This window comes from Rutilus rutilus (assembly GCF_951802725.1).
Source record: "Rutilus rutilus genome assembly, chromosome: 12".
NCBI classification, from domain to species: domain Eukaryota; kingdom Metazoa; phylum Chordata; class Actinopteri; order Cypriniformes; family Leuciscidae; genus Rutilus; species Rutilus rutilus.
In genome coordinates this window covers 39,386,776-39,412,152 of record NC_140217.1, presented here as the reverse complement: position 1 = coordinate 39,412,152, position 25,377 = coordinate 39,386,776, and the positions used below count along the sequence as shown (strand labels likewise).

General features: G+C 39.0%; 1 protein-coding gene across 2 annotated transcripts in view; it reads left to right on the top strand.

The window, feature by feature from the left end:
* Positions 1–25,377, top strand: part of cdh22 (cadherin 22) — a 201,720-nt gene that overhangs the window by 79,808 nt on the left and 96,535 nt on the right. The window contains exon 2 of one of the 2 annotated variants that reach the window (XM_084425677.1): positions 20,520–21,452. In XM_084425677.1, coding sequence (XP_084281803.1) covers positions 21,225–21,452 — 228 coding nt within the window. In that variant the 5' untranslated portion in view covers positions 20,520–21,224. Of the gene's footprint in view, positions 1–20,519; positions 21,453–25,377 lie in introns of those variants that run through there. The other variant, XM_084425678.1, reaches the window with a different exon arrangement.

Genomic DNA, 25,377 nt, shown 5'->3' with positions numbered 1-25,377 from the left:
AGTCTTGTTAAGCCTTTTATTCGTCTAACAATAAGTGTTTGAATAGCAGTGGAAGTATAGCTTGCTTGGCTTTGCCAGTACCTAACACTTATTTTTATTTCCCATTGTCTCTATTTCAACCTCTCCTGAGTTACAATTACAGCATCTGCCCTAGTTCCAGTTTTGCCTGATGCTTCTCCCCAAACTTTGTGAGGATAAGGCTTTTACGGTCATTTCCATAGCAGCCTGTAAGGGCCCTTCATAGCCGGACCCTTCCTTCAGCCCTCCCGTGACCCCATCAGTTCCTGCTTTCACATGTTCCTGCTTCTAGACTGCGCCGGTTTGATTGGCGTCTGAACAAGCCCAGATGGGAAGACAGTTGCTTAGTTGGGAGAACTTGGAGGACTTTTGGACAGCTGTGGGCAAACAAAACAGGTTTTAAGTGGAGGTTTGAGTCCTGTGCAGTTTATTAAACTGTTGTTTGCCAAGCTAGTCGGTGTGAGGGCATGCAGTCGCAAATCATTTTGCAATCAATCAATCATGTGATGTATTTCCAAGTGAAAAAAAATATTGAATCAGTATCCATCCGTCCATCCATCCATCCGACTTACATTGTGTTTACCATACGCAATATATCAGTCCATGCATTCCCTGTGAATCGAACCCATGATCTTGGCCTTGGTTAATGGCATGCTCTACTTTCTAAGCTATTGTCAATACATTGCCCCTGCTCTCTAGATCACTGCAATGCCAATTGATTTTGCAGTAAAATCAGAGAATGAGATCAAATCACAAAGTTTATTTTGATGTTTGTAGAAATTCCCTCTCTCTGCATTCAATCTTCTGTCTCATTCCCGTCTCTCTGTATGTCTGCTATACACTATACACTGGAGATAATTTATTATATTTTCAAAGCCGCTCTATCCCTCCATCTTCTCTCTGACATCACTAACTGCTCAACAAAGGACCTAATGAAGCAGAGGAGAAGGAATGTTTGCCCGGTAATTAAGAAGAATGAAAAGAGGCGACACAGAGGTTTTGTAATTGTCCTTTACTCTATGAGGTCCACTTTAAGGTTCTTCTCTCCTTTTCACCCACTTCTTGCCCCATTACTTCATGCATGTACTGTAATTAATGTGAGACGAGCGCCGCTGTGAATGTCAAGTTGGTGCTGCGGCCACTCTTTTTGCTGTCATAGATGGCAGCGTTTGTTAGCACTTTTTGTAAAAAAAAACCTTTCCACACGCTTTGCAACAAACGACCATATCTGCCGTTTGGACGGAATTTGTTGCATGCTTGTTTGTGTTGAGGGGCAGATGAAAGGTCCTACTGACAAAGGGACGTGTGACCCTTCGAATGAAAGTAATTATTTTTGGAAGAGCCTATTCAGAGTAATTCCATCAGATAGCTGTTGAGATGTCGAGAAATATCGCTCTATTCAAATGCCAACAAATGACTTTGTTCTGCTCAACAATGCCCTGTTTTTCTTGAAGAGATTGCTTTCGGGAAGCTGTTTTTATTGGTTCCCAAAGGAAGGGAAGCAATCATTATTATTTGCAAATTGATCTCCAAATGCTTTTTGTTTTCCATGCTTTCAGTTTGTACATCCAGAAGTCAGCGTGAAATTGACCCTTTTAATGTTCTTTTTGGTGTGTGTTATTCCAAAAACATTTTTTTTTCTTTTCAGATTATGTCACAAATCCCTGATTCTGGTATGTAAATCAATTCCTGATTGATAAAATCAAGCAATACATGATCTATTACTATTTTAGTATCATTGAGATACTATTATTTTGATAAAATCAAGCAAAATAAAATTGATCAAATCCCCCCTATTTTAGTGTCATTGAGATACTACTAAGTTTTTTATTTGTTTACTATGTTTAAAATATCTAATGTTAGTTAAAGTTTTAGTAAGTTTTATACGATTGCGGAAGATCCATGTGTGTTAGATATATGTCCGGGTCACTAAAGACCCAGAAATGTAAAAAATGATTGGCGAAGCGTTTAAGCTTTAAAATGCTGTGAAAATAGCTTATTAATGCACTGTGAACTAACATGAACAAACAATGATATTACCTAACATTAACAAAGGTGAATAAATGCTGAAAAATGTATTGCTCATCATAGTTAGTTCATGTTAACTAATGCATTAGCTAATTTTAACAATGATACCTTATTGTTAAGTGTTACCAAATAATAAATCATTCTGTGAATCTTTTAGAATGACCCAAACAAATCTTCTTGAATCAGAGTTCATAGCTTGAACTGATTCACAGAAATGATTCAAACTCTAACATGATTTTTGCAACTGAAGTTTAAATCAGAACTAAACAATGTCAGTCTCTGAAAGTCACAAAACTAATCAGGTGACATGTTCTTTAGGAAAAATGATTGGCCGAATTCGAAATGAATAAAAATAGTTTTAAAACCATTGTGAAATCATATAACGTGTCTGCAAAATCATCAAAGATATATTGTGAATAATGTAGATGGATCCCCATCTCCCGTTCACTCAAAGCAAGCCTCTGAAAGTGAACAGGATCCAATGCTCTGCAGAATCACAAACACAGACACACGGACGCATCCCATGATGCACCAGTCCGTCTCAGCATGTAGTTCACACACACAGGGACACACAAACCACGCTACACACTTCAGCGCATCCCATGATGCACCAGTCCATCTCAGCATGTAGATCACACACACAAGGACACACAAACCACGCTACACACTTCAGCTCTCCAAATCACAGTCCTGAACATTGAGAGCCGCACGACCTGCTGCTACAATGACAGAGTAATCTCCGCACACAGTAGCTCCTCCGCGCCGAGTGCGCCGGGCTGTTATTACTTTGACCACTGTCATTAGACCTGTACGGTACTATTATTACCTTCATAAACAGCATTAAAGCCACACAGGCATCATTAGGCCACCCTCTGTGCGCTCGAATGGCCCCTCCAGAGCAGCAGATTTGAATTCTGCCAGAGCCTGATATCGTGAGCGATGTGCTGTTGGGAAATCACGTTAGCGGCTTGCGCCGGGTCGCGATGTGCTTTCATTTGCAAGAAATGAGAATGGAATGAAATGCATGTTGCCTACCAGAAAACATCAGTTTACACTGAAAGACTCGATACAGTGTCATGCTTTTCGCCGCTCGCGTCTGTGTCAGTCTGTCAATAATTCCAGTCTTACTTGCTGCATGAACGTGTGTAGGTTTGTAACAAATTATGCATAATGCCAGCCATTGACGGCCCGTGAGCAACATTTGCTCCGCCCTCAAACACTGTAGTTGTATCTGAGACTGGAAGAGTTTGGTTCGTGTTGATCATGTCGAGAAGACGCTGTTTTCTGCTGCCAAAACAATCCACATTAATGCAGGTTTAAGGTGAGACACGGCAGGCCAATTTTTACAGGTCAATTTTGAGATTTTTGGATATTTGTCTTTAAAAGCTGTCTCTCTCCTGTACAATCCTGTCGGATTCAAATATGGTCATTTCCTTTTTATCAGCACCCAATCGTGAAAGTAAAAGGGCTGAATGCGCAATCTCATTGGCTGATGATACATCTTTAAAGCCCTGACTTTTCTCTCATACTCCACTTCAGTAGCACCTATATACACCAAACTTTCCAGTCTTTTACCTAGGTATATTATGAAGACATTTTCCGAGGGGTTTGTAAATATATTATTCCTAGCCTAACATTTTATTCCAAAAAAAACATGGTGAAAATAATTTTTTAAGGCTATTGACAGTATTTTCTGATTTACAGGATAACAAAAGTAGATATCCATAAATTTCTTTGTGATTTTTTTTCCCATCTAATATGTGAACACAATGAAAAAATAATTTTTAACCTGGCTTTATCTTTTTATCTTCTTTATTTTTTTTTAATATATGCAAATTAGCGCATATTTAATTAGATATTGCCTAATTTGCATATTTGAACATTAAATTACAGAAAACTTGTAATACATTTTTTTCTCATCCTAATGTAGGTAATCAACTGGGAAAGTTTCATGGTGATATCTGCTAGTTAAAAGTTTTACCCTATTCACCTGTAGTGTCTCGCCCAAGCGGCAACCTCCCCGTCTCTCTCTTGAAACCAACACGGAAGTGAGTTAAACTGCAATTCATTGACTGGCCGCTTGGCCTGGCTGCAGAAGTGAGTCAAATCTGTATCTCCCTCATGTTAAAATTACCAACTTTACAGCAGAAAAAAATATGTTTACAGCCTGGATCTCTATGTGGCTTTGGTCTATACAGCTAATTTTGCCCTTCATAACAACTGTGAGGGGGGTGAATTATTTTATAACTCGTCCGTTTAGTTGATTAATATTTAAATTTAAGGGTGTGGCCAGTGGCCACTTGAGTGACAGATGGATTGCCGCTGTCAGTGCTAGCCGTTTGTCTGCTGTTACTAGCCGTAACTTCACCTCAGCAAATGTTGCTGCTGAACTTGCCATCTCTGCAGTGTTTGTGCTTTTTTTCGGGATTATTTCATACAATTTAATACTTGGGTACAAAGCCCACGTCTTTGGATTCCGTCGTTATCGTTCGAGAGAACAACCAGCGCTGTATTTCAGTTGTTTTCCTCCGTGAACCTGCACTAATGGATGTTTGACAATTTCGTTGCTTTAGGGGGTTTTCAAATTTAAAACGTCAATAAATACTCGTTCGTTCTGCTCTCACGGGACAGATGGATTATAATATGCATGCTTATGTACCGTCAGATGAAATCATGCAGGCGTCGGCGCTTTCTCCGTCCATGCAATAAATGCACATGAATGAGCGCGGATTTTCTAGCGCATTTACTTGCACTTCAAAGGCGATATATCTATGGTTTACCCCTTTGAGAGACGGCCAAAATCCGAATTTAAAATGGACTGAATAAGCTCTCTACGAACTTGAGCAATGCCGCGCTGACGGACCATGAAAGAGTGACGGACATGTATGCACATAAATCACTGTCACACACAAACACTCTCGAAGTAATACACAGTCTCACTTGTAGCCATGTCTTTTAACTATTATAATATTTCGAAGGGCAAAAATAGGAACGTTTAATTGGCTTTACATCATCAGCTAACTCGATCACATCGAGCTAGGTGATTTCAGATAGCCAGGCTCCTCAGCTCCACTCACGCCCCGCCTGTTTGCCTATTTTCTGTTATCCGGGAGTGACGCAAGGCCAAGATGGCGACGGCCGGCTCCGCCCACTTTAGGCTTCAAAAATGCTCTTCAGAAACCTACGGGTGACGTCACGGACACTACGTCCATATTTTTTTACAGTCTATGGTCTCGCCTTAAAGGATGGAATTGATACGGTAAAACCAAATACATCGTTACTGTTCGCATCACTGTGTGTCAGTGCTGAGGAAGATCCGGCGCTGAAATTCAGATATGATAATGGCCTCATCGTTTCCGACACGCACTGTAAGCCGCCGACCAATCACAACAGACTGAACCATCTGACCAATCAGAGCAGAGCAGGCTCTCGTAAAGGAGGGGATCAGAGAGATCGGATCCTTGGTCTACTGTTTTAGACACTGAGAGTAAAGAGCTGAAAATGCAGTGGACATTATGAGGAAATTAGTGTTTTTTGACCTTGGATGCATGTAAACCTATTGTAGGAGACTCCAAAACAAAATTAGGAACCTTTAAAATAGCATAATATTAATAGCATAATATTTCTTTACTTATTTTTTTTTTAATTCATGCTAACTTGAATGTAAAAGCCAGGTAGTAAAAATGTCTTTTAAGTGCCACTGAAAATGCAAATTGAATGCCAAATGGCAAGTCGCATGCAAAGGAATGGATTTAATTAAATCCTCTTTATATACATTTAGTGCAAATGTACTTTTTTACTTTTATTATATCTTACATCTTGCATTAATCTAATCATGTTGCTGTTGTCCCTGCTCTCATATTCGTCATCACCCACACAGTAAGAGCACCCAGAGATGAGCAGAGGTTTTCTCTGGTGGCGTGTAGATAAATGATCTGCGGTGACGGATCTCTGGGAGACAGTGTGCTGCTTGTAAATGTATTGCCGGCCTGTCTTTATGTGTTTGGTGGTCACACAGGTCAATAAGACATCCAGTTTGTTCTTCTTCACTGGTGTTGCAGGTCAGGTGGGACGGCCTCCCGGTAATGCTAGATTTCTCAGCTCGCCATAATCTACACAGCAGGGACCATGTGTTTAACAGTGTCTGACTCTCCCATCCTATATTTCAATTCAGCTGCACAATATGGTCACAACATGGCCACGCCAAGGGTCCAGCGATGTCAGATAGGCCTACCTCACATGCACAGCACCGCAGGATCTGCACTATGAATGAATGCAAGCTTTGCATCATGTGTTTTATTATGTTGCTGTGCATATGTAATACCATAAATGAATATGCATTTGACAGTAATTCAGTATCATGGTGCAATTGGATCTGATCGCTATACCATGGTACTAGTGACTAGTTTAAAGTTTACCAACACAAAGCTCCTAAAGCAACTGGATAGTGTGCCATTATTATTCTGTGTGGACGAGGCTTTAGTTCTTCTGGGTAGAATAGAGAGAGGACTCATTGTGTATTCAGGACAGAGTTAGTCTTTTATAGCAGTGTAGAATATGCTGAAATTTGCCCCATATTTTCTGTTTGTTGGGGGTGTTTTTGAATGGGTGGTTTTGCTCGTAAATTTGCTTTAAAGATATTTATCAGCTCCGCTCCTAATTTATGGGATTGTTTGCGCAGTCATAGCCCGCTGAGAAAGTCAGCAAGGATAAAAAGGCGGCTGTGTGTGTTATTTAGACAAATAGATTGTGTATCTAGAGCAAGACACACATAGAAATCACATTCATTTGTATTCAAACGCACCAGTCAAAACTGAAAAACGACCATCAATTATACGTTATGCATAATGTATTGTAGAGCACTTGTTGTGCTGCGTGTTTGTTGTCGAGCACATTGCAACAGAAAGATGTGTTGTCTATCCGTTGTGTTTTCTTTTATTTTATTATGCCACCCAGCTTTTCTCTCTCATCATAATTTATTCTGCCTTGGTGCAGTTGTTAAATAGTTGACGAAAAATACCTTTGGGAAGTTGAGATCCTGCTGCTTGACTTCTTTAAACAGCATTTTGCTAGTTCTTTTGTAATTATTATGCATGCAACTCATTTTACAGTAAATGAAAAACTGCATGGAATATTTCCAAAATTCATTTCTCACACCACAGGACCATTTAAAACGAGCGTGAAGGCAAAAAGGTGATTAAAAAAGAGATGATTTTATGCATTCAACCTTAAATTTTGCTGTTGATGAAATGAACGTCAATGAGTGCATTATGCATCTGCTAGATTTAGTTGTGTAGTGCAGCAGAACCTTTGATTTGTATTTCAGTTAAGATGCAGATGTTTACACAACTGTGTCATCATCATTCAGTTGCATCCGCAACCCCATCAAACAGGCTGTTTGCACTTTATGCATGAACAGTTTGATGAAAACTAAATAAGTAAATGTTGCTTGTCTTTTGATGGTGGGTCTTGCTCTTTCTGCACTTTCAATGTGCTCTCTAATACGCCACCGAACGCCAATTTTCCCTCTTCTCCGGCTGATGTCCTTGTTGCATATTTATTTTAATTTCCCTCTGTCAATAGGCTACATATTTTGCGCCTGGGGCGAAGGAAACCTCTGACTAGATTTTATTAGCCAATATTGTAATGACGACAAGAGTAATGGGCATGTCAGTCATCGGCGGAGAATAAGGGTGATGGCCTTCAATGAAGTGCTTTTCATTCTGACAAAATATTCAGGATATGGCGTTTAGAGGTCAGTTAAAACCAAAAACTCACAAACGTGTCTAAGTCACATTTCACTTCCAAACAGAACATGTGTATATGTATTAACACACACTTTAATCATTGGGGTCGGTAATTTTTTGAAAAGTTTTCTGCTCGCCAGTGCTACATTTATTTGATCAAAAATGCAGTAAAAACGGTAACATTGTGAAATATTTTTTTTTCTATGTGAATATATAGTAAAGTGTAATTTATTCCTGAGTTCAAAGCTGAATTTTCAGCATTATTACTCCAGTTTTCAGTGTCACATGATCTTTCAGAAATCATTCTAATTTGCTTTTTTATTTCTTATTATTATCAATGTTGAAAACATTGGTATTTTTGTGGAAACCATGATTGTTAATTTATTTGAAATATTATTTATTTGAAATATTTATTTGATCCTTTTAACGCATTCTGGCTGAATAAACGTATTAATTTCTTTAAAAAAATTAAAATAAAAAATCTTATGACCGTAAACTTCTGAACATTATGGTAATGAGAATAGGATTGGGATGCGCTTAAAGGTGCAATATGCAAGATTTTTCTGCCGCTAGAGGGCGCTACATTCCAAACAACAACAACGGCGTAGCCGTTTTAAACTCCACCGTGGATGTAAATCAGTCAGACGGGAATCGAAAAATCATGTTCATGGATGAGGCTAAGTTCTTTTTTTATAATGACATGCTTTTTGTGGCGAGGGGGGCGTGGTTCAGCGCGGTCTGTAATGGGAGAGAGAAGAGACGAGCGTCCCGCAAGTAGGTCAAGTGCAAATGACGAACACCTGTGTCTTATTGCAGTGATCCGCGTGGAGAGACCGCTTATAAGCCGCGCGCTGGAACGACAGAGAGACTGGAGAGAGAATTGGACGCAGAGAAAGAAAACCGGTGGATCCGAGCTCTCATTTTTGAACTGTTTTGTGCCGTCGCGGTTGCCACGGTGAATGCGCGTTGTGCGCGACTTTTGTTTGTTTTGTTTTATTTGAATAAAGTACGAGTCCCAGTCACGCCGACCCCTGTCTTCTTCCTTCCTGACTCTTGAACCTCATCACACTTTTATTTCATTAAAATGAATTAACCGCAAGAAAAGTAAGGTTTAATACTACATTGGTTATCATAGATGTTACTGTATGTCGAATTCATTGTTGTGATAACGCGGCGCAGTTTTACGTGTTCTAAACAATTGTTGTAAAAGTACATTCGAACATACCCACATCATTTGCCAAAATACTGATTAATCTTTATGTATAACACATGCTATATTTATTTACATGGCCATAAACACCAGACGTGATAAACGATGTCAATAAACTAAACACAAATCTAAAGCAATAATACTTCCCTTACATAAACATAACTATTACCGAATGCTACATTTGGAAAATATAAAATTAAGCATGCTTTGTCGACAGAACCAGCTGCAATCGGTAAAGAATAATTGTGTTCCATAACGACAGCACGAAACAAGCTAACGTTTGTTGCTTGATAGACGCTACAACTACAACTTCCGCATTTGTGCAGGACTCCACGCAGTACGGGCGGAAACCGAGGGTAACGCGGATATGACGCAATTGACTGGCGACTCCCAGCTCCCCCCTGCTCTAACGCCCCGTTTCCTTGGTTAAAATCGCAATTTTCTCACGATTTAAAAATAGTTGGGAACATTTGGGATATTGTAAGTAATCAACTTAACAAAATATATAACACTTGACTTGAGATTATGGGATATTTTAATGCAAAATTCTTACATAATGTACCTTTAACTATCATGCAATAAATGTCACAATGGCAAAAATCTCCTTAATACGATCCTTAGGCTTTTTACTTTGCAGTGAAATATGACCGGCATACTAGTTTTGGTGAGATTCACCCAAGCATGCCACGGCCACGTTTTAGATTTGTCATCGCCTTGAAAAGGTCATGAAAATGACAAATACACAATTGTCCAGATGTTTGGCGTGCACTCGCCTGATGCTGCCATTTATAGTGCAGGAGATGTGTTTGGCTCTCCTGCCATCTGCACTGTTTTTTCCAATTTCAGCAAGCAGCCCTGGAGACGTGGAAGCTAAAGACTCCAATCTACATGATTTTTCCCATTACTCTGCGGCGCTAGGAGTCAGAGTAGGCTCACATTGTGCCCTGAGTGCTTGCTTGAGATGGAGGTGTGATAATGACTTCTCTGAGATTTTTGGACTTGTGTAATATAATATCTGGACATTTTTGCTGCTCTCCCGTTCGTTCCTCCAGGGTTTGTGTTGGGTTTCAGAGGTTGCCAGTTTTCTCTGCGTATCCCCAGAAGCCTTGTGAGAGATGGGCCGGGCCTGTCAAAATACACGTTTGTAGTGTCTGATAGTGTTTGATGGGAAATAAATATAAACTAGGGACTCTTTAGGGCTCGCTAGCTGTTGATTTGTATAACGACAAGTGTGGCGAAGAGAGAGAAGTGCTTTGGAGAGGCCGTCAATCATGTGACTTCTTCAGGAGGGGAGTGGTTCAAAATAACAGCAACTTTTCACTATTCAATCGAGTCCAGATGCATTAAATCATCACCCGCCTGATTCAATATATTCATATCCCTGACATTGTTAACTATCAACCAAAAAAAAAAAAAAACGTTTTGTTTGAACACACACACATTTCAGAAGCCTTTGTGTTCAACTCAGTAATAGTAAAATCACTGTGTTGTTGTCCAGGGTTGTGCATCATTCAGAATTATCTGAGATAATGTTTCAAGAAAATTTAATTTTTGGTAACAAACAGAAACTAGAATTGAAAATAAAAGAAATTCAATAAGTATAGTTAGTCGGGACAAACTTTGGATGTTGAAAGTTTACATAAAATGATGTACTGTTGAAAAATTGCAATTAGAAAATTACACTTCCTGTTTAGTGAATTAGGGTTTATATATATTAAAAGATTATATATATTTTTTCTCTCTCCAATCACCGAAATCTGAAGCCTGTCAATACCATTCAGCTTCCTATGTGCCGATATTTTTGAAGTTTTTTTAAGTTAAAATGTTTCATCTCTATACTGTGCACAACCCTGTTGATCCAATGCTTTTCATTCCCTCAGCAATTTTTCTTTTACCTGGCCACATCTGTCATCATGCGTGCAGCCCTTGAGGTCACAGGAGAGTGGATTTCCACTGTTTGCCGGGGAATTTCTTTGCCTGTTTGGCTCATTTTCCCCAGTGTGTGGAAACAAGTCGACCTGCATCCCTGAGCTCCTCATTTAAGGCAGATGCGTTTGTCTGGTCCGAGGTTATTTTCCTCCTACAGTTGATCAGCTAAAGGTGAGAGAAGTCAGGCTATAAGATCTCAGGCCTCTGTGACCCAAACTTGGCCTAATGGGAATCTTACGGCCGGCTGCTCCTCTCGGCTGGGATCCACACGGATCCACAATGAGATGTTCCAGCTGTGCAGCTGACGTGCAGAAAATGAACTGCATTGTGGAAGAGATGCGGTCTCGCCCTCTCCGAAGACTTGCACATGGAGATTGATGATGAAGTGGTCAAATAAGGTGTCGCCTTCCCTCTCTCTCCTCACCGTTGTGCGCGTTGACAGGAGCTCACAATTGGATTGTTTATGCACAATGCAGCCCGTGCATTTTGAATAGCTGAGATTTAGCCGCTGTAAAGGATCAACACAATAGGTTTTCGCCGGCTTATTTATTCCACTACAAAAGGTCCTGTTTCGCTGAATAAGTTTCTGCTTTATCAAGCCTGCAGTTTTCATTTGGACGCTTTCGGGACAGTATACATCACAACGAAATCTCATTCAGCGCTGCAATTTAGACGTTCGTCCCATTCTTTAGAATCAATACTCAAGACGCGCTGATTTGAGCATGCAATTCTCTTTAGGCTTTGACATTTTAATGCATTAACAAAGTCCTAAACTTTGTACTCCGTGGCGTTCATGCTGATGCATCAAAATGAAAACAGTGTCTTAACGATTCCCCGGCAGTGCGCTAGTCAATCTGAAATTTGCATTTTTCGTTCAGTCAATATTCTAGTCAATCGCTAGACATGCTTCACATTTGTTTTGAGTGTATTGGGATTCAAACAGCTGGAGATTAGCATGAAGTGGCTGAGTGTGTTTCAAAGCAAATTAAATTGCATTCTTCTTGTCTGTGCGCTGTTATCAGGTTGATATGTCAGGGACACACTGGTAAATGTTCCAACGCAAGCTGACAGTAAAGCGCGCAGGGGATGTAAACACCCTGTCAAGGGCAGAGTAAGACCCTATAACCATGCTAACCGTGAACGCTGTCGCTGTGGTGGACGTCTCTTGTTCGCCCGATGTTAAATTAACGCTGCATAAGCCCAGATCGCTGCTGAGATCGCTGAGGTTTGATCATTTTGTAAAAAAAAGTTGTCATTTGAAATGTCCTGTAAATTTGTATTTAACGTAGAACAATATTTCACCATGTCATATTCTTTCATTAGGGACCAAGCCCTGTAGGTGTGTAGGCACATATTGTAAACATTAGTGTTCTTTTTATTATTATTATTCTGCTTCTTCTTCTTCTTCTTCTTCCTCTGCTCTTGAGTCTAACCACTTGGGAGAAAGTTATGAAATTTGGCACACAGATAGAGGACAGTCTGAACTGTCACCATAGCAAATTTGAAGTCTCTAACTCAAACCCTCTAGTGCCACCTAGTGGTCTGGAGATATATATATTTTTTTTTTTATGTTTTAAGACAAACCATGTGCAAATTCATAAGTCGACAGCATTGCTGAGTATTTTCTCCTTAAAACTGCAGTGAACCAAAGACAGTCTCAAAAACACGCTTTGAAATCGCTGGTGTTTCTGACGTCACAAACTACCTCGTCAACTGCGATCGTCACCGAGTGGATCTCTGAGCTGAGTGAGTGGAGGCGGGGCTCATTTGCATATTCATAGAACCGCATATACTAAATGAGGCAAGGGTGTTGAGTTACATTTCAGCTATTTCAAGGCATGAATATTTTTTTTCAAGGAAAAAACACTGAAATATGCCATTTTGGTGATCAAAGATGAGTTTTAAGGGATACAATTATTGACCACGGGGGACTTTAAAATGTCTTTAATTGCTCATTGTTGCAGCTGGTCTGATGCTCCCAGTCTTTGTACCTTCTTTGTGAAATTTAAATGCTGCTTACATTTCATTCAAATGATTTTTTTTTTTTTTTAACAAAAATAACATTAAAATGAACAAATTTTGAGCATGTTAAAATATGAAAATGTATTATTTTTTATTCATAACAAAATATAACCTAAAAAAACAGTCCACTACAAAAAGTTTTTAATTGGTGCCTTTGCCTTGATTTCCTGGTAACATATCTAAAAAATATTATTATACAGTTATTTAAAAAGCAACACTGCATACGATATTAGGACTTATTTGCATAGTTTTGTGTCTTTAAGTGCATTTGGTCATACTGGTAGATTCTTAAGGCAAGTTTAAGTCAAAAAAGTGACGAAGAAAAAACAACAACAACAACAACCTGCTAGTCCATTAAGACAAATGCACTTATATTTACAATCTCTTAAAGGCTTAATATCTCATGCATTGCTGATCTTGAGGATTTTTTATATTTTACCTGGAAAGCAAGGCAAAAATACTCATGAAGGATATGATTCTTTGTAGTGTGAGAAATAACGACATATAATGAGTGTACTGAAGAATTCTCTGCTGTAGAAAGTGTTGGAATTCTTCTTGTTTTAGGGACAGTTGTTCATGTTGTTTTAGAGAATCATTAGGATATTTCATTGTAGCTTACGTTCACTTAACTTGGTTCAAGTTCATCTGCTTGTATGTGCAAGTGTGAGTTGTAATATTTTGTATATATTGTGGATATATTTAATTTCAATATAGCAGCCTGCGTACAGTATAAGTTAACAAAAACAAAGAGGTTTAGTTTAGCTCTTTCAGCTCATAGTATGTTTGGATTATTTGCATAAACTCATTTTTCTTCTTTTAAAAACAGTTTCAGTGCATTGTTAATATTATGCAGCATTACGTTTTTCTCGTATTTTTGTGTTTTTTTAGCTAAAATAGTAAAAATTGTATCACAATGCCTCAGTTTTTTTTTGTAATCTTGTCTTTATTGTCGTTGGAAAAATGAAAAAGCGTTTATTGAGCGTTAACATTTTTCCGTTATTTTGTTGACAATATTATCACGTGTGATTTCGGGTGCCACTGAGATAAATGTCAAGTCAAATTCAATTGTATAGCACTTTTCACAATACACGTTTTTTTAAAGCAGATTTACAGAAAATCATAATGTTAATGTTTAATATCTTAAAATCTTCACGCTATTAGCAGATCTGGCCGATAATACAGTTTACATTTTGCATCGATACAAACAATCAAGGAGTTGAGATGCACTACATAGATATTGTTTTACATGAGTGTACTGTATGTATGCGGATAAAGATGGACATACTCAACGCTATCACACGACTAAGTCGTACGAATTCGTATGACCTCAGTCTAAACCCCAGTGATGGGTAGGTTTAGCGACAGGGTCAGGGGTCGTACGAGTTCATACGAATTGGGCAACTCGTAAAATATGTACAATTTAGCAAAAAATGTATGAATACGTATGAATTAACCACCTCATAAAATACGTACAAATTTCCTTGAGATCGGGTTGACATACTTATATACAACTTTCAGACATTCTCTAGACCTCCTTCTACTGAGCAACATGTGATCTGGTGTAGTTACGGCATGTGCCAGCAGGAGTTAACTGATAAAGCCAACCAACCAAACTCTGACCCTTGTTTGGCACCAGTAAAGAAGAGGCCGCTGCCTCCGGTAAGGGCCCCAAGGAGCTCGGGGACAGCTGTCAGATGGCTGACCACCTCCTCATGCCTTTGCCAGAGGCGTCCATCTCATCCCAGCTCTGCACACCCTCCACCAGTGATCATTGTCCAGCGCCAGGCCTTCCTCTCCTGCCAGTCACCCGTGAGACGAGCGACTGGGTAATTGCGCAGCTCGCAGGGTGAAAAGCCTGCAGAGAGACGGACAGATATGGAGAAAATAATAGGGTGAACGAGATGTGGACAGAATAGAAGAATCTAAAGGGAGGATACTCTTAAAAACAACGGTTCCTAAAAGGAGTTTTCACAGCAATTTCATATAAAGGTCGTTCACACCAAGGACGGTAACTATACCGATAACTATAAAGTTTTCATATTCATTTTGAGAACTTTATTCTTCATTCTTCTACGACTTTAGAGAGCTTGATCATTTAAAGCAGCAGATGACAGAACTGCAGTGTGTGCTTTTAATAAGAAGAAATAAGACCAAAACATTATTGTGGACACTGATATAGTTATTATTATAGTTGTTGTGTGAACAGGCCTTAAAGTCCCCCTGTAGTCAATCATTTTATCCCTTAAAACTCATCTTCGATCACCAAAATGACATATTTAAACGTTTTTTTTCTTAAAATAATCTTGAATGTAACTCGACACCCTTGCCTTATTTAATATTCGCGGTTCTATGAATATGCAAATGAGCCCCGCCTCCACTCCCTCACTCAGCTCAGAGATTCACTCGTTGACGATCACTCGTTGATCTGATTGGTTACAAGGTAGTTTGTGACGTCAGAAACACCAGCGATTTCAAAGTGTGTTTTTGAGACACTTGGAGAAAATTATATTTTTTTTCTGGCATTTTCCAAAAGTTTCTCGTCCACATTGAAACTTCGGAAATCATCTCACAGCGTTATAAAAAAGCCCACTGAGGTGATATAGAGAGATCATGCACAATACATTTACTCATATTCTTCTGGCATGATCATTTTATCAGCAAAATATCTCACCACTTACTGGCCGCACTCAAAATCACTATTTCATGAATGGCCTCAAATGCAATTTCCATCGTGTTTTGTGAACAACAGTAATTTTAGGTCATCTTTGCCGGGATGTAAAATGAAGATTGTACAAAATAATTTATTTAAAAAAACACTATAATGCCGCCGGTATAAGCATAGATATCTATGGGTACAATATGCGTCACATGACTAAACACACCTCAGTTTTCACAGTCCACACTAAAACATGAAAACTTTGTTTTCAAAATGTATCCACTTGGGAAAGCATCTTCAAAATGCTCAGTTTGTGCAGGACAAAAACGCTGTCTCAGTGTGGAAGGAAGGATTAAACGTTGCGTTTTCAAGTGTATCTGATTGGCTCACTGGACGGATGCTGCGACGAATGCGTCGATTTTGGCATATAGGAACTAAGACACTTGAATATAACCTTTTTTACAGGAAAGCTGCTTTGAAACAATCTATTAAAAGCGCTAAATAAATGAAGGTGACTTGACTTGACTAAGAGTTCTTCATGGAACCATCAATGCCAATAAAAAAACTTTTCATAAGTGTATAAGATGGGCTTAGACTGTATCGTAGTCATACAGGAAGGGAGGGAATTAGAGAGGATGTGGCAGGAGGCAGCAAACTACAATTAATGTAATTAACCAATGCTGCTTTTCTAAGGCTGTGACAATATATGTCTCCTCTCATTACTTCCTGTAAGCAAACACGGGGCTTAATGAGAGGCAGCATACGCTACGGCACCATTTACTCTTGATGCTCAATCCATTACAGCTGCCATAGCCTGCCAATCCAGTCCACTTTCACCCCCTCCGCTCCGGCCCTACAACACGCTCCACTACACTTTGCCAAGGAAACAGCGTGTCTTGGACAGGGGCTACTTCTAACCGGATCCCCATTCCAGGGCATAATAGCTGGTCTCTAGAGCTCAGAGTCGCAGCCAAATGGAGGAGTGAAGCCACACTAGAGGTATTCAGGCTTGTCCAGGTGTTTGCGAGTGCTGCTAATTGATGCCGCATTCCCAAATATTTCGGCTTGTGTGCGTGGCGTGATGAACTTCTACATGCGCCGCTAATACTGAGTGGATTTTGACGAGCAGCTGTATTTGAGAGAAAATATTGGGGGTTTATTTATACTTTTTTTTTTTTTTTTTTTTTACATAATCATTTACTGTATATAGCCTTCATGTTAGTTGCCATGTTTTTTCCTTTTTTTTCTTCTTTAAAACAGGTAATTAAAACTAATGATGCTTAATTGGTGAACAAATACCCTGATGTGCAATATTTGATCGTTATTTAAAATGTATTCAATTATACATTTTCATTTATTACAGTATTAAATGAAATATTGCTTAACTTTGGTGCAACTATTTAGTTCACTCTAAAGTAGCATGTTAAATGATATGGTAATAAGTGCAATAAAAAATATTTTTAATTAAAAAATGCTAATATATATTTATATAGGCTTTTTTTTTTTTTTAATGACCTTTGATTTGGGGCTTTTCTTTTCTGTTTGCTAACTAGGCAGTGCTGGTCATTGGTTAATGGTAGCCTATAGTAAAATATCTCTTTACTAATTGTAGGATGTTGTTGATGGTGATTCTAAAATCATGTCATTACTTAGCTCATTGGATGCTCTGTTTCACTCAGAAATACACCATATTACTGAAGTGAAGTCTTGAATGAATGTGTTGTTGACTTTAAAGCCTGTGTTTTGTTTTATTGCACATATTATAGTAGTGCTCATGTTGCCTGCTTAGTTTTTCTTAATCAGCCGTCGTTATTATATGTGATTTTTAAATGTCGGATTGCAATAGTCAAGGTGTGGGAATTCGACTCCGGCTGTGGTTTCATTTTAAGAGACCACAGTCATTAGAAGTCCATGTGCTTTGGCTTTGATGAGAGCTTTCATGCATTGATACATGCTTGGGGGAGTGTTTGGCAAACGTATAATCGGATCACACATCAAAACATCGCACAGCCGTAGAAGAGGGCCAGCTCAGCTTATTAACCTCAGGCTATTCGTTTCCAAATACTGTTTTTCTTTTTAAAACCCTCCCAGATTTTAATCACTCTGATCTTTTGGATCTTTTCTCACTTGAACGGTTTTGACAAAGTCCGGCAATTCCCAATTTGGAAGCAAAACATACATAAGAGCGCTTTCTCCTCACAAGCGTCGTGGTTGTTTGTGCAGGAGCGGCTGATAGGCGGTCGGTGATTCCCATTAAAGAGATGGATGTCGTGCAGGTGAAAAGGAGATTGTCGGAAGAGAGAGAGAGGTATGGTCTCTTTCTCTGTCTCTGGCCTGAAGCCCATCACTCGCCGGTGATCAGTCTCCTCTCTGGCTCCGGTTGCCGACTGTCACGGCCTCTGCTCTCTGGCTGGCGTCTGATGAGAAGTAGCAGCCATGTTTTATAATCAATCCACGACCTAATAGGTCACGAATGAGTGCGTCCGGCTTGCCAATAGCGGTTTGGGTGGTAGCGGAGGCATTACGACTGTATCAGACCGGCCTGTGTTGCTGGGCTTTACACGACCAGCCTTTCCACAGAAACTCGCTAATTGACGTCGTTCTACTTAGCCAAGAGAATGACCAACCTTGAAGAGCCAGACCCTTAAAGTAAATTCATTTACGCTCCATACCACATCTTAATAAGGGCCGAATTGTGTGTACTCATCATGGAAATTTCAAGAGCGCACAATGAGAGGCTTACTAGGATAGTTTTTAACTAGCTTTTGCTTTTTTCCCCCCCCGTTAATCGCCAAAGGGTTGAGATTTTTGAGCAAAGCTACTTCAGAGGAGTGCATTAAACCAGAAAAAAATATTTGATACAAATAGTTTATTATTTATCATATGTACTTGTTCAGGCCTTTGCAGGAAACTCTAGATAGTCAAAAACGAACTAATCTTGACTTGCCCTAAATAGGTTTTCTTTGAGGCAAAAAGAAATAAACAACATTACTTTGAAGTTTCCTCTTAAGACAAGAACACTTCAACACTAATTGGAAAGATGAAACATATTACATTTGATCAATGAAATGTAAAATCAGGCTGTTTGATGCTTTTGATTGATTGATTGGCAATTTTTGGGCTTGTGGTTTGAAGTCATAATAGAGATTTTTTGGGGGGGCTTTCTGATGTTTTCTGTTTGTAATCAGCCATACATGCTCTAAACTGTGTACATATTTTAAGGATCAGTTGTTTGTACTGAACTTTACTTCATATTTCTCCATCCTGAGCGTTTAGATGCAAAGTGTGACCCGAATCACCGCTTGACCTGAGATGCTAGTTGAAGCGTAGCTAAATGTCACGCATGTCACAACCCCTTAGCATCAAAAAATAAAATATAACGGTTAGTGCAGGAAACCTTTGTCAACTTTTGCTTTGGTAAATAAAAATATCCCTATTAAAAAAGCTAGATTGCATAAGCTAAAAAATCAAGCATGAATCCGTACTGCAGGTGGCTAATAAGCTCAATAAGCGACCCTGGTGAAAACTGCATGTTTATCTTTAGGAAATGCACAAGGCATGGTCAAAACAAAAGTCAGTGTTTCACTATTTACCATCTGCTAAAGTGCTAGTGTGGGTATTGCGCAATAAGATTGCAATAGGTTGGAAACCTACTACTGTGTAAATTGCACATGGTATTTTTAGCATGATAACGATTTAACATTGAAATGCTTTCTGGACATTTGTGCTTAGCCTGTCTCTCTCGATACTCACGGTTTGCGGTAAAAGAAGATCACCAGGCCTAACTGTCTTCCCAAAGGCTGATAATGAGGTGATTTTATCACTCAGACATAAAAATAAAAAACACACACAGTATGTGCTAATTTTACCAGGTTTTCAAGACAGCTTTGTGTCGACGTCCTGCTTTTCACCATTTATGTTCACAGTTTTAATGCAAATTGCTGTCAGTTGTTTGTGCAAATCTTTATTCCCTTTTCCTCAGTGTTTAACTTTTTACCCTCTTTAGAAGGTCGTTTCTGTTTCAAGATATAAGGACGTCTTAGCTAGATGACGCAAACTGAAGGTTAGCCTTTCGTCTGCAACCGTGTGCCAATGGTTAAACAACCAATATCCTGAAGGGCCTTTCTTGGCCCACGCTTGTCCGCAGGAGCTGTAATCTTTTAGCCTTGAGGTTGTGACATTTCACCAATGCTAAATGTTGTTGTTTTTCTCTTATTCTGAAAGCCTCAAAGACCATTAATCATTTCCCTTGCCCAATGGCGCTTTGGCTGATGCACAATAGGGCCATAGCTTATCTTCACCTTCCTGACCAGTGTTTGTTTTAAGCATTAGGGTTGCCGCTCTAATGGATTGAATTAATTGATTAATACTTTTATCCAATTAGTGCTCCCTCATGCAATTAATCAGATAGCCCCCAGTGTAAGCCTTCTGCCGTGGGCCGCAACTCGGCAGACAGATGCTTTGGGCTCAAGTTCATGATATATAAACCTTCCTTTTTTCCTTTTCCAACCACACCTGGCTCCCTAACACAGAAGACATTGCTCTTGGGCTTAACACATTATCCGGATTCTTGCTGAGTACAAAGTTTCTGCCTTCAGAAATGCTTTTCAGGTAGATCACCTAAATGAAGGTGTGTTTTCTTGCTGCATTTCTATGAAATCCGAGAGAAAGTTAAAGAGTTTAGATCCGCAACCACTTTAAAATCACTTTGTGTGTCGGAGAGGACTGCAAATTCACTGTGGCACTTATTGAATTATGTATTTGTTTAACGAGAATGAGAACGCCATAACAAGAAGCCAAGAATCGATACAGTTTGTTTCACTATTGATTATTGCAACTGGAAAAAGCTGCATAGCTATTTAATTATGCTCTCTTGCTCCTCTAATCAATTATCTTTGCTGTGTTACAGGTGATCAGATGCTGAGGTCGACATGAACTCACCAATGTCAAACTCTCAAACCCTGCAGGTCAAGTACCTTATAAGCTCCGGTGACGCATAAGAGTCTGCGACCTCTGGCTCTCGACATCTAGATTGTGATGATGCCTTCGACTTTGAGTAACATCTTGCACCATGAAATTTGAGGATTTCTTTTTTGGATGTGAAATGTACTTACATGGAAATGAAAAGGTATAGAGGACATTGGATTACATCCTTTTTATCAATGCCGCTAGCGTGGAGTGTTAATTAATTTCCGGACTCACAATGGAATTGATGTCTGCAGTTTTGACCAGTAGCTCTTCAACTTAAAACTCAACTGAAGAAGAAATAGGACTTCAATGGCTTTGTGATTGGTACCCCATCATTGAAAAAACCCAACACCGATTTCAAAACGGAGGAGCTATAGCTGTGTATCACCGAGACTGCCTCATCTTCTCAAGAAAGATTCCTCTTAAATGCCCTCTTGAGGACCCAGTGGCCTCTACGATTGGAAAAAAAAAATGACCAAAAACCGATTGGATTTATAGTTTCATTGAGCAGCAGTGAACTCTCGTTTACCTCCTCAACCTCAGAGTCAAGGAGCTTTTCTCAAGCAATCAGGCAGTTAGGAAGAAAACTTCATCCTGAACGAGTTTCTAACTTCTGCCCCATGTAGAGACGAGAGAGTTTTCAAACATGGCTCCCCACTGGAGAGGAGGAGCTCAGGTTTTGGCAGTGACTCTGGGAATTTTGCAGTGCTGTGGATGGCTGTCCGGTCAGACCATAAGAACTAGTGTTGGGATGACGGAAAGAGGTCCTGAGCAATGGGCGATGTCTCATGAAAGGGTGAAGAGAGGATGGGTTTGGAATCAGTTTTTCGTTGTGGAGGAATACACCGGGACGGAGCCACTTTACGTTGGAAAGGTAGGACTGGCGCATGTTTGTCACGTACGTACTTTTGGTTGCACTCTTGCTGCTTATTTTTCTATGCAAGGGAAAATATATTGCAGCACAATGAAAGCCAAGAGAGATGCATGCGCTGTGCATTTAAATGAGGCAATTCTCAAATGCTTTAAGTGTGTGGATAGTGTCAGGCTAGTTGACTAGGACAGATCAAGCTCAAGTTTAGCTGTAAGGCTTGAATTTCTTCTATATCTATGAGGGCCAAACTAAAACAGGTTCTCTTAAGATCTTGTTCTCACCTTGTGTTTGGCTACATTAGCTATGCTTGAGAGGAATCTCAAAGTGATTTTGTGTGCAAGTTTGTTTTTAAGTGGTGCACGGCTGGGCTATATTATTCACAGTATATTTGTGATAATTAACATATATATTGAAAATTGCAATAATTTTAATGCTATTTTTAAATCTGTTTTATCTGATTAGTTTTGTGATCTCCCGAGAGTGTCAAGATGCAAACTTCAGTAGCAAAAAAAATGCAGTTAAGTTCAAACAGTAATTTGCAATGAATCGAAAACTTTCATATTAAGTACTTAATTAAAAATGGATTGGTAAATATTGCTGTTTTTATTTTATTATACTTCCATGCTCCTTCAGTGCAAAAACAGTGTGGAAAACCATCCCAAAACAATGGCAGTGATATTTCTTTACTATATATATATATATATATATATATATATATATATATATAAGATCAATTGTTTTAGCTGTATTGCCCAGCCATAGTGTGGTGTAGAGATATAAGTGACTTGTGCAGCAGTAATTAAGAGATTGTGTGTGAGTGCCAGGAAAAGAGGAGCTGATGTCTAAATGGGAGCCATAAAGGATGATATGGGAAATGGAAGGGGTATTCTGGAGAGAGATGATTTTATTAATAAAATTACCCAGAGTTACGGCTCTCTCTGAAGTTATGAGCCGAGACTATTAATAGGGGCTGCTGGTGTTGTATGTCTATTGCTCACCGTATCAAAGACTTTAATTAGGGTGATATAGAATTAAATATGACCAACGTGCCTTTTATCAGTAACGGTCATTTAAAACAATCCCTTTCGCACAGTCCTGTGATTAATCTGCTAATGATATTTTTTCTAAATGTTTGGACCCTTCGTTGGCAGCTCTCTTCAATACATTTGTAAAATTAATTTCACTTAGCCCTACGTTTTATGTGTCTGTGTTACGTGGCAAAACTATAAATATCTGTATGCCACGTAATGTGTGTTGCAGTTTAATAACATTTAAAGGGGCCATGAATTGAGAAATCAAAATTTCCTTGATCTTTTGACATGTAAGAGGTCATTGTACTGTAAAAACATCCCATAAGTTTCAGAACTCAAAACTTCCTTGTTAGTCCCAAAACAGCTTTTATTGAATCCAAGCTCAGAAAACGAGTAGATTTGGAATTTTGTCACATTATGACGTAGTATTGCGACGAAAGACGGCCTCTGCAGAATCATATCAACGTCTACTTCTACATGATTGCGGCTTTGGCCCCGCCCACTGGAGCATTAGTAAGATGAGAAGGAGAGATACAGAATAACTGGACTAAATATAACATTACCTACCATAGGATTTTTATGCTATGAAAGTGCTTATTTATGTGTATTCATTATTTATATAGTGCATTCGACTATGTGAATGTCTTTTATTTGTTTGTTCAGTACATTTCACTTTGGTAAATCCGTCAAATTTTGGCGCAGGCTTTGAAAACAGTCTTTTACTGTAAGATATGGACCCAACAGTAATGCCACAACATGTAAGTAACCGTTAATTCTAATGCCTAATCTGTGATCAGTTTTTCCTGATGTGATCCATGTACAGTCAGACATTCTCAGAATTGTTTATTGCTGTTTATGCGTCAGTAAATCAAGCCATTGACTTGACAATCAACTTCACATTGTTTCTTTTAGTACCATGAAAATAATCTGTTATTTAAATTTTGATTATATACAGAAAGCGATCAAAGAACACTCCCTTTATAATCGCTGGAGCTGTCAATCAAACAGCGCGAGTTTATCAGTGATTGAGTTCTGGACTCTTGCCAAAACACCCATTATAATCAATGAATCTCTTATTTGCATTTTGTTTGCAATGTTAGTTATGATAAAGGCATTTGTGAGAGTGCAGAAACTGAGCTGCAATGATGAGATCACTGCATTCACGCGCTCAACAGACTGTCTGTCATCTTTCTAATGTTCATCACTGCAACCTTTCATGCCACAATCTAAATATAACGCTATAATCAACACTTCAAAAATCATTACTTATTTCATATGCAAAATATTCACAACAGTGGGCGTTTACATTGAAGTCTCACAGCCGACACGCCCCTTCAAACAGAGTGCTAAAATCAGGGTAGAAAATGGGCTTTTATTTCTAAAGTATTTCTAAATTCTAAAAATCATACTCGGGTAACATAATAAAAAAAAACAAAAAACAAAATCAGTTCATTACCACTGTAGATTAAAAAGTGTGCAAATGTTCGCTTACAAATAGACTTTTGAGCACATTCATACAAACCTATTCACATTTTTACCCCCATTGTGTAGTGTAATTTGGCAAATCAAACACAAAAACTCACCTGGAAATGTCACGGCCAAGGTCCAGTTTCATGTTGAGTTTCGTCAAAAAGTTTGAACATTAGTGACTTTTGATAATGAGCCCTGCCAAAGCGAAGTTAGATGAATAGAGACGTTTTTCCTTTATTCTTTGTCTTTTATCACATGGATTTTTGCTCTAAACCTTTGTTCCTGCTAAAGTGGCTTTGGTATCTTGTTCATTCTTTTAATTTAATAGCTTTAATTGCACCCATTAACTTTAAGCCCAATAATGCTTCATGACACCAGTCTTTTATTCAGCAGATGTCTTTTTGTAAGAATGTCTTCAGAAGTGTTCGAGGAATTCTGCACTTGAATTCACAGAAGCCTCTGGTGACCTTATGCTATTTACATTAGACTTTCAAACCTCAAAAGGCTTGTCGGAGAAAGACGAACATTGTGAAGGTTAATTCTACGCATCAGTCCCTCTTCTGCAGAGAGCTCTTAGAGAGAGTGAAAGTTGCAATATTTCCTGCCGAAAAGGCCACTGCACCATTTTCCCGCCTTCACTGTTAAGCCATGAAGTCCAGACATATGTAAACCTCGAGTCGATAAATATTAGAAGTCTCTTTGCAGGGAAAGGCAGCAGGGCAGAAAAAATGAACAGTGGAAAGAGAGTTTTTACATGGCGAACACCGACAAGAACATCCCGCCATATGGGCAGCGCAGCAAAGTGGAAAGATTTCCACTGCGCTTTGAAAGGCTGCCAGCCTCTTCCTTCAGACAAGCGGCGAACATTGATTGATAGGATTTGAACGTGTAGTGCTGAGACGCTGAACAGACGCCGGCGTTCGTAACGTGCATGCCAAGGATGTCTCAACGTGTTCAAATAATTTCCTGCAGGCTTGGGCGAACCTGCTCAAACGCTCATGCAGGAACATTCACTTTCTGTCTTTTGTGTTTGAAAGGAAGGTGAAACGTATTTATTTAAAGCCAGCGTATATAAACAATTATTTATTCAACATTTAGGGTTGAGAATCCAGTTCCAGCATTTCATCCCCCCCATCTTAAAAGCACACTATCGTTCCATGCACTGCTTATTGAATCTGAGTATCAGGTTAAAGTCCCCTTGAAATCAAAATTGCAGTTTATTTGGCTTTTAGTATGAATATGTTAGCCTTACTGTTAAATAAAGCTAGTGTGCTTCCAAACAATGAAAAAAAAATCACATTTAGAAGATATTATCATTCAAAACTAACAGTCTCTCACTTCCGACAATATGGATAAATGATTTTGATGACATCACTCTGCACTTCAGCTTATCATCAGATTTTCTGTCCAATCAAATGCTCTCTAGA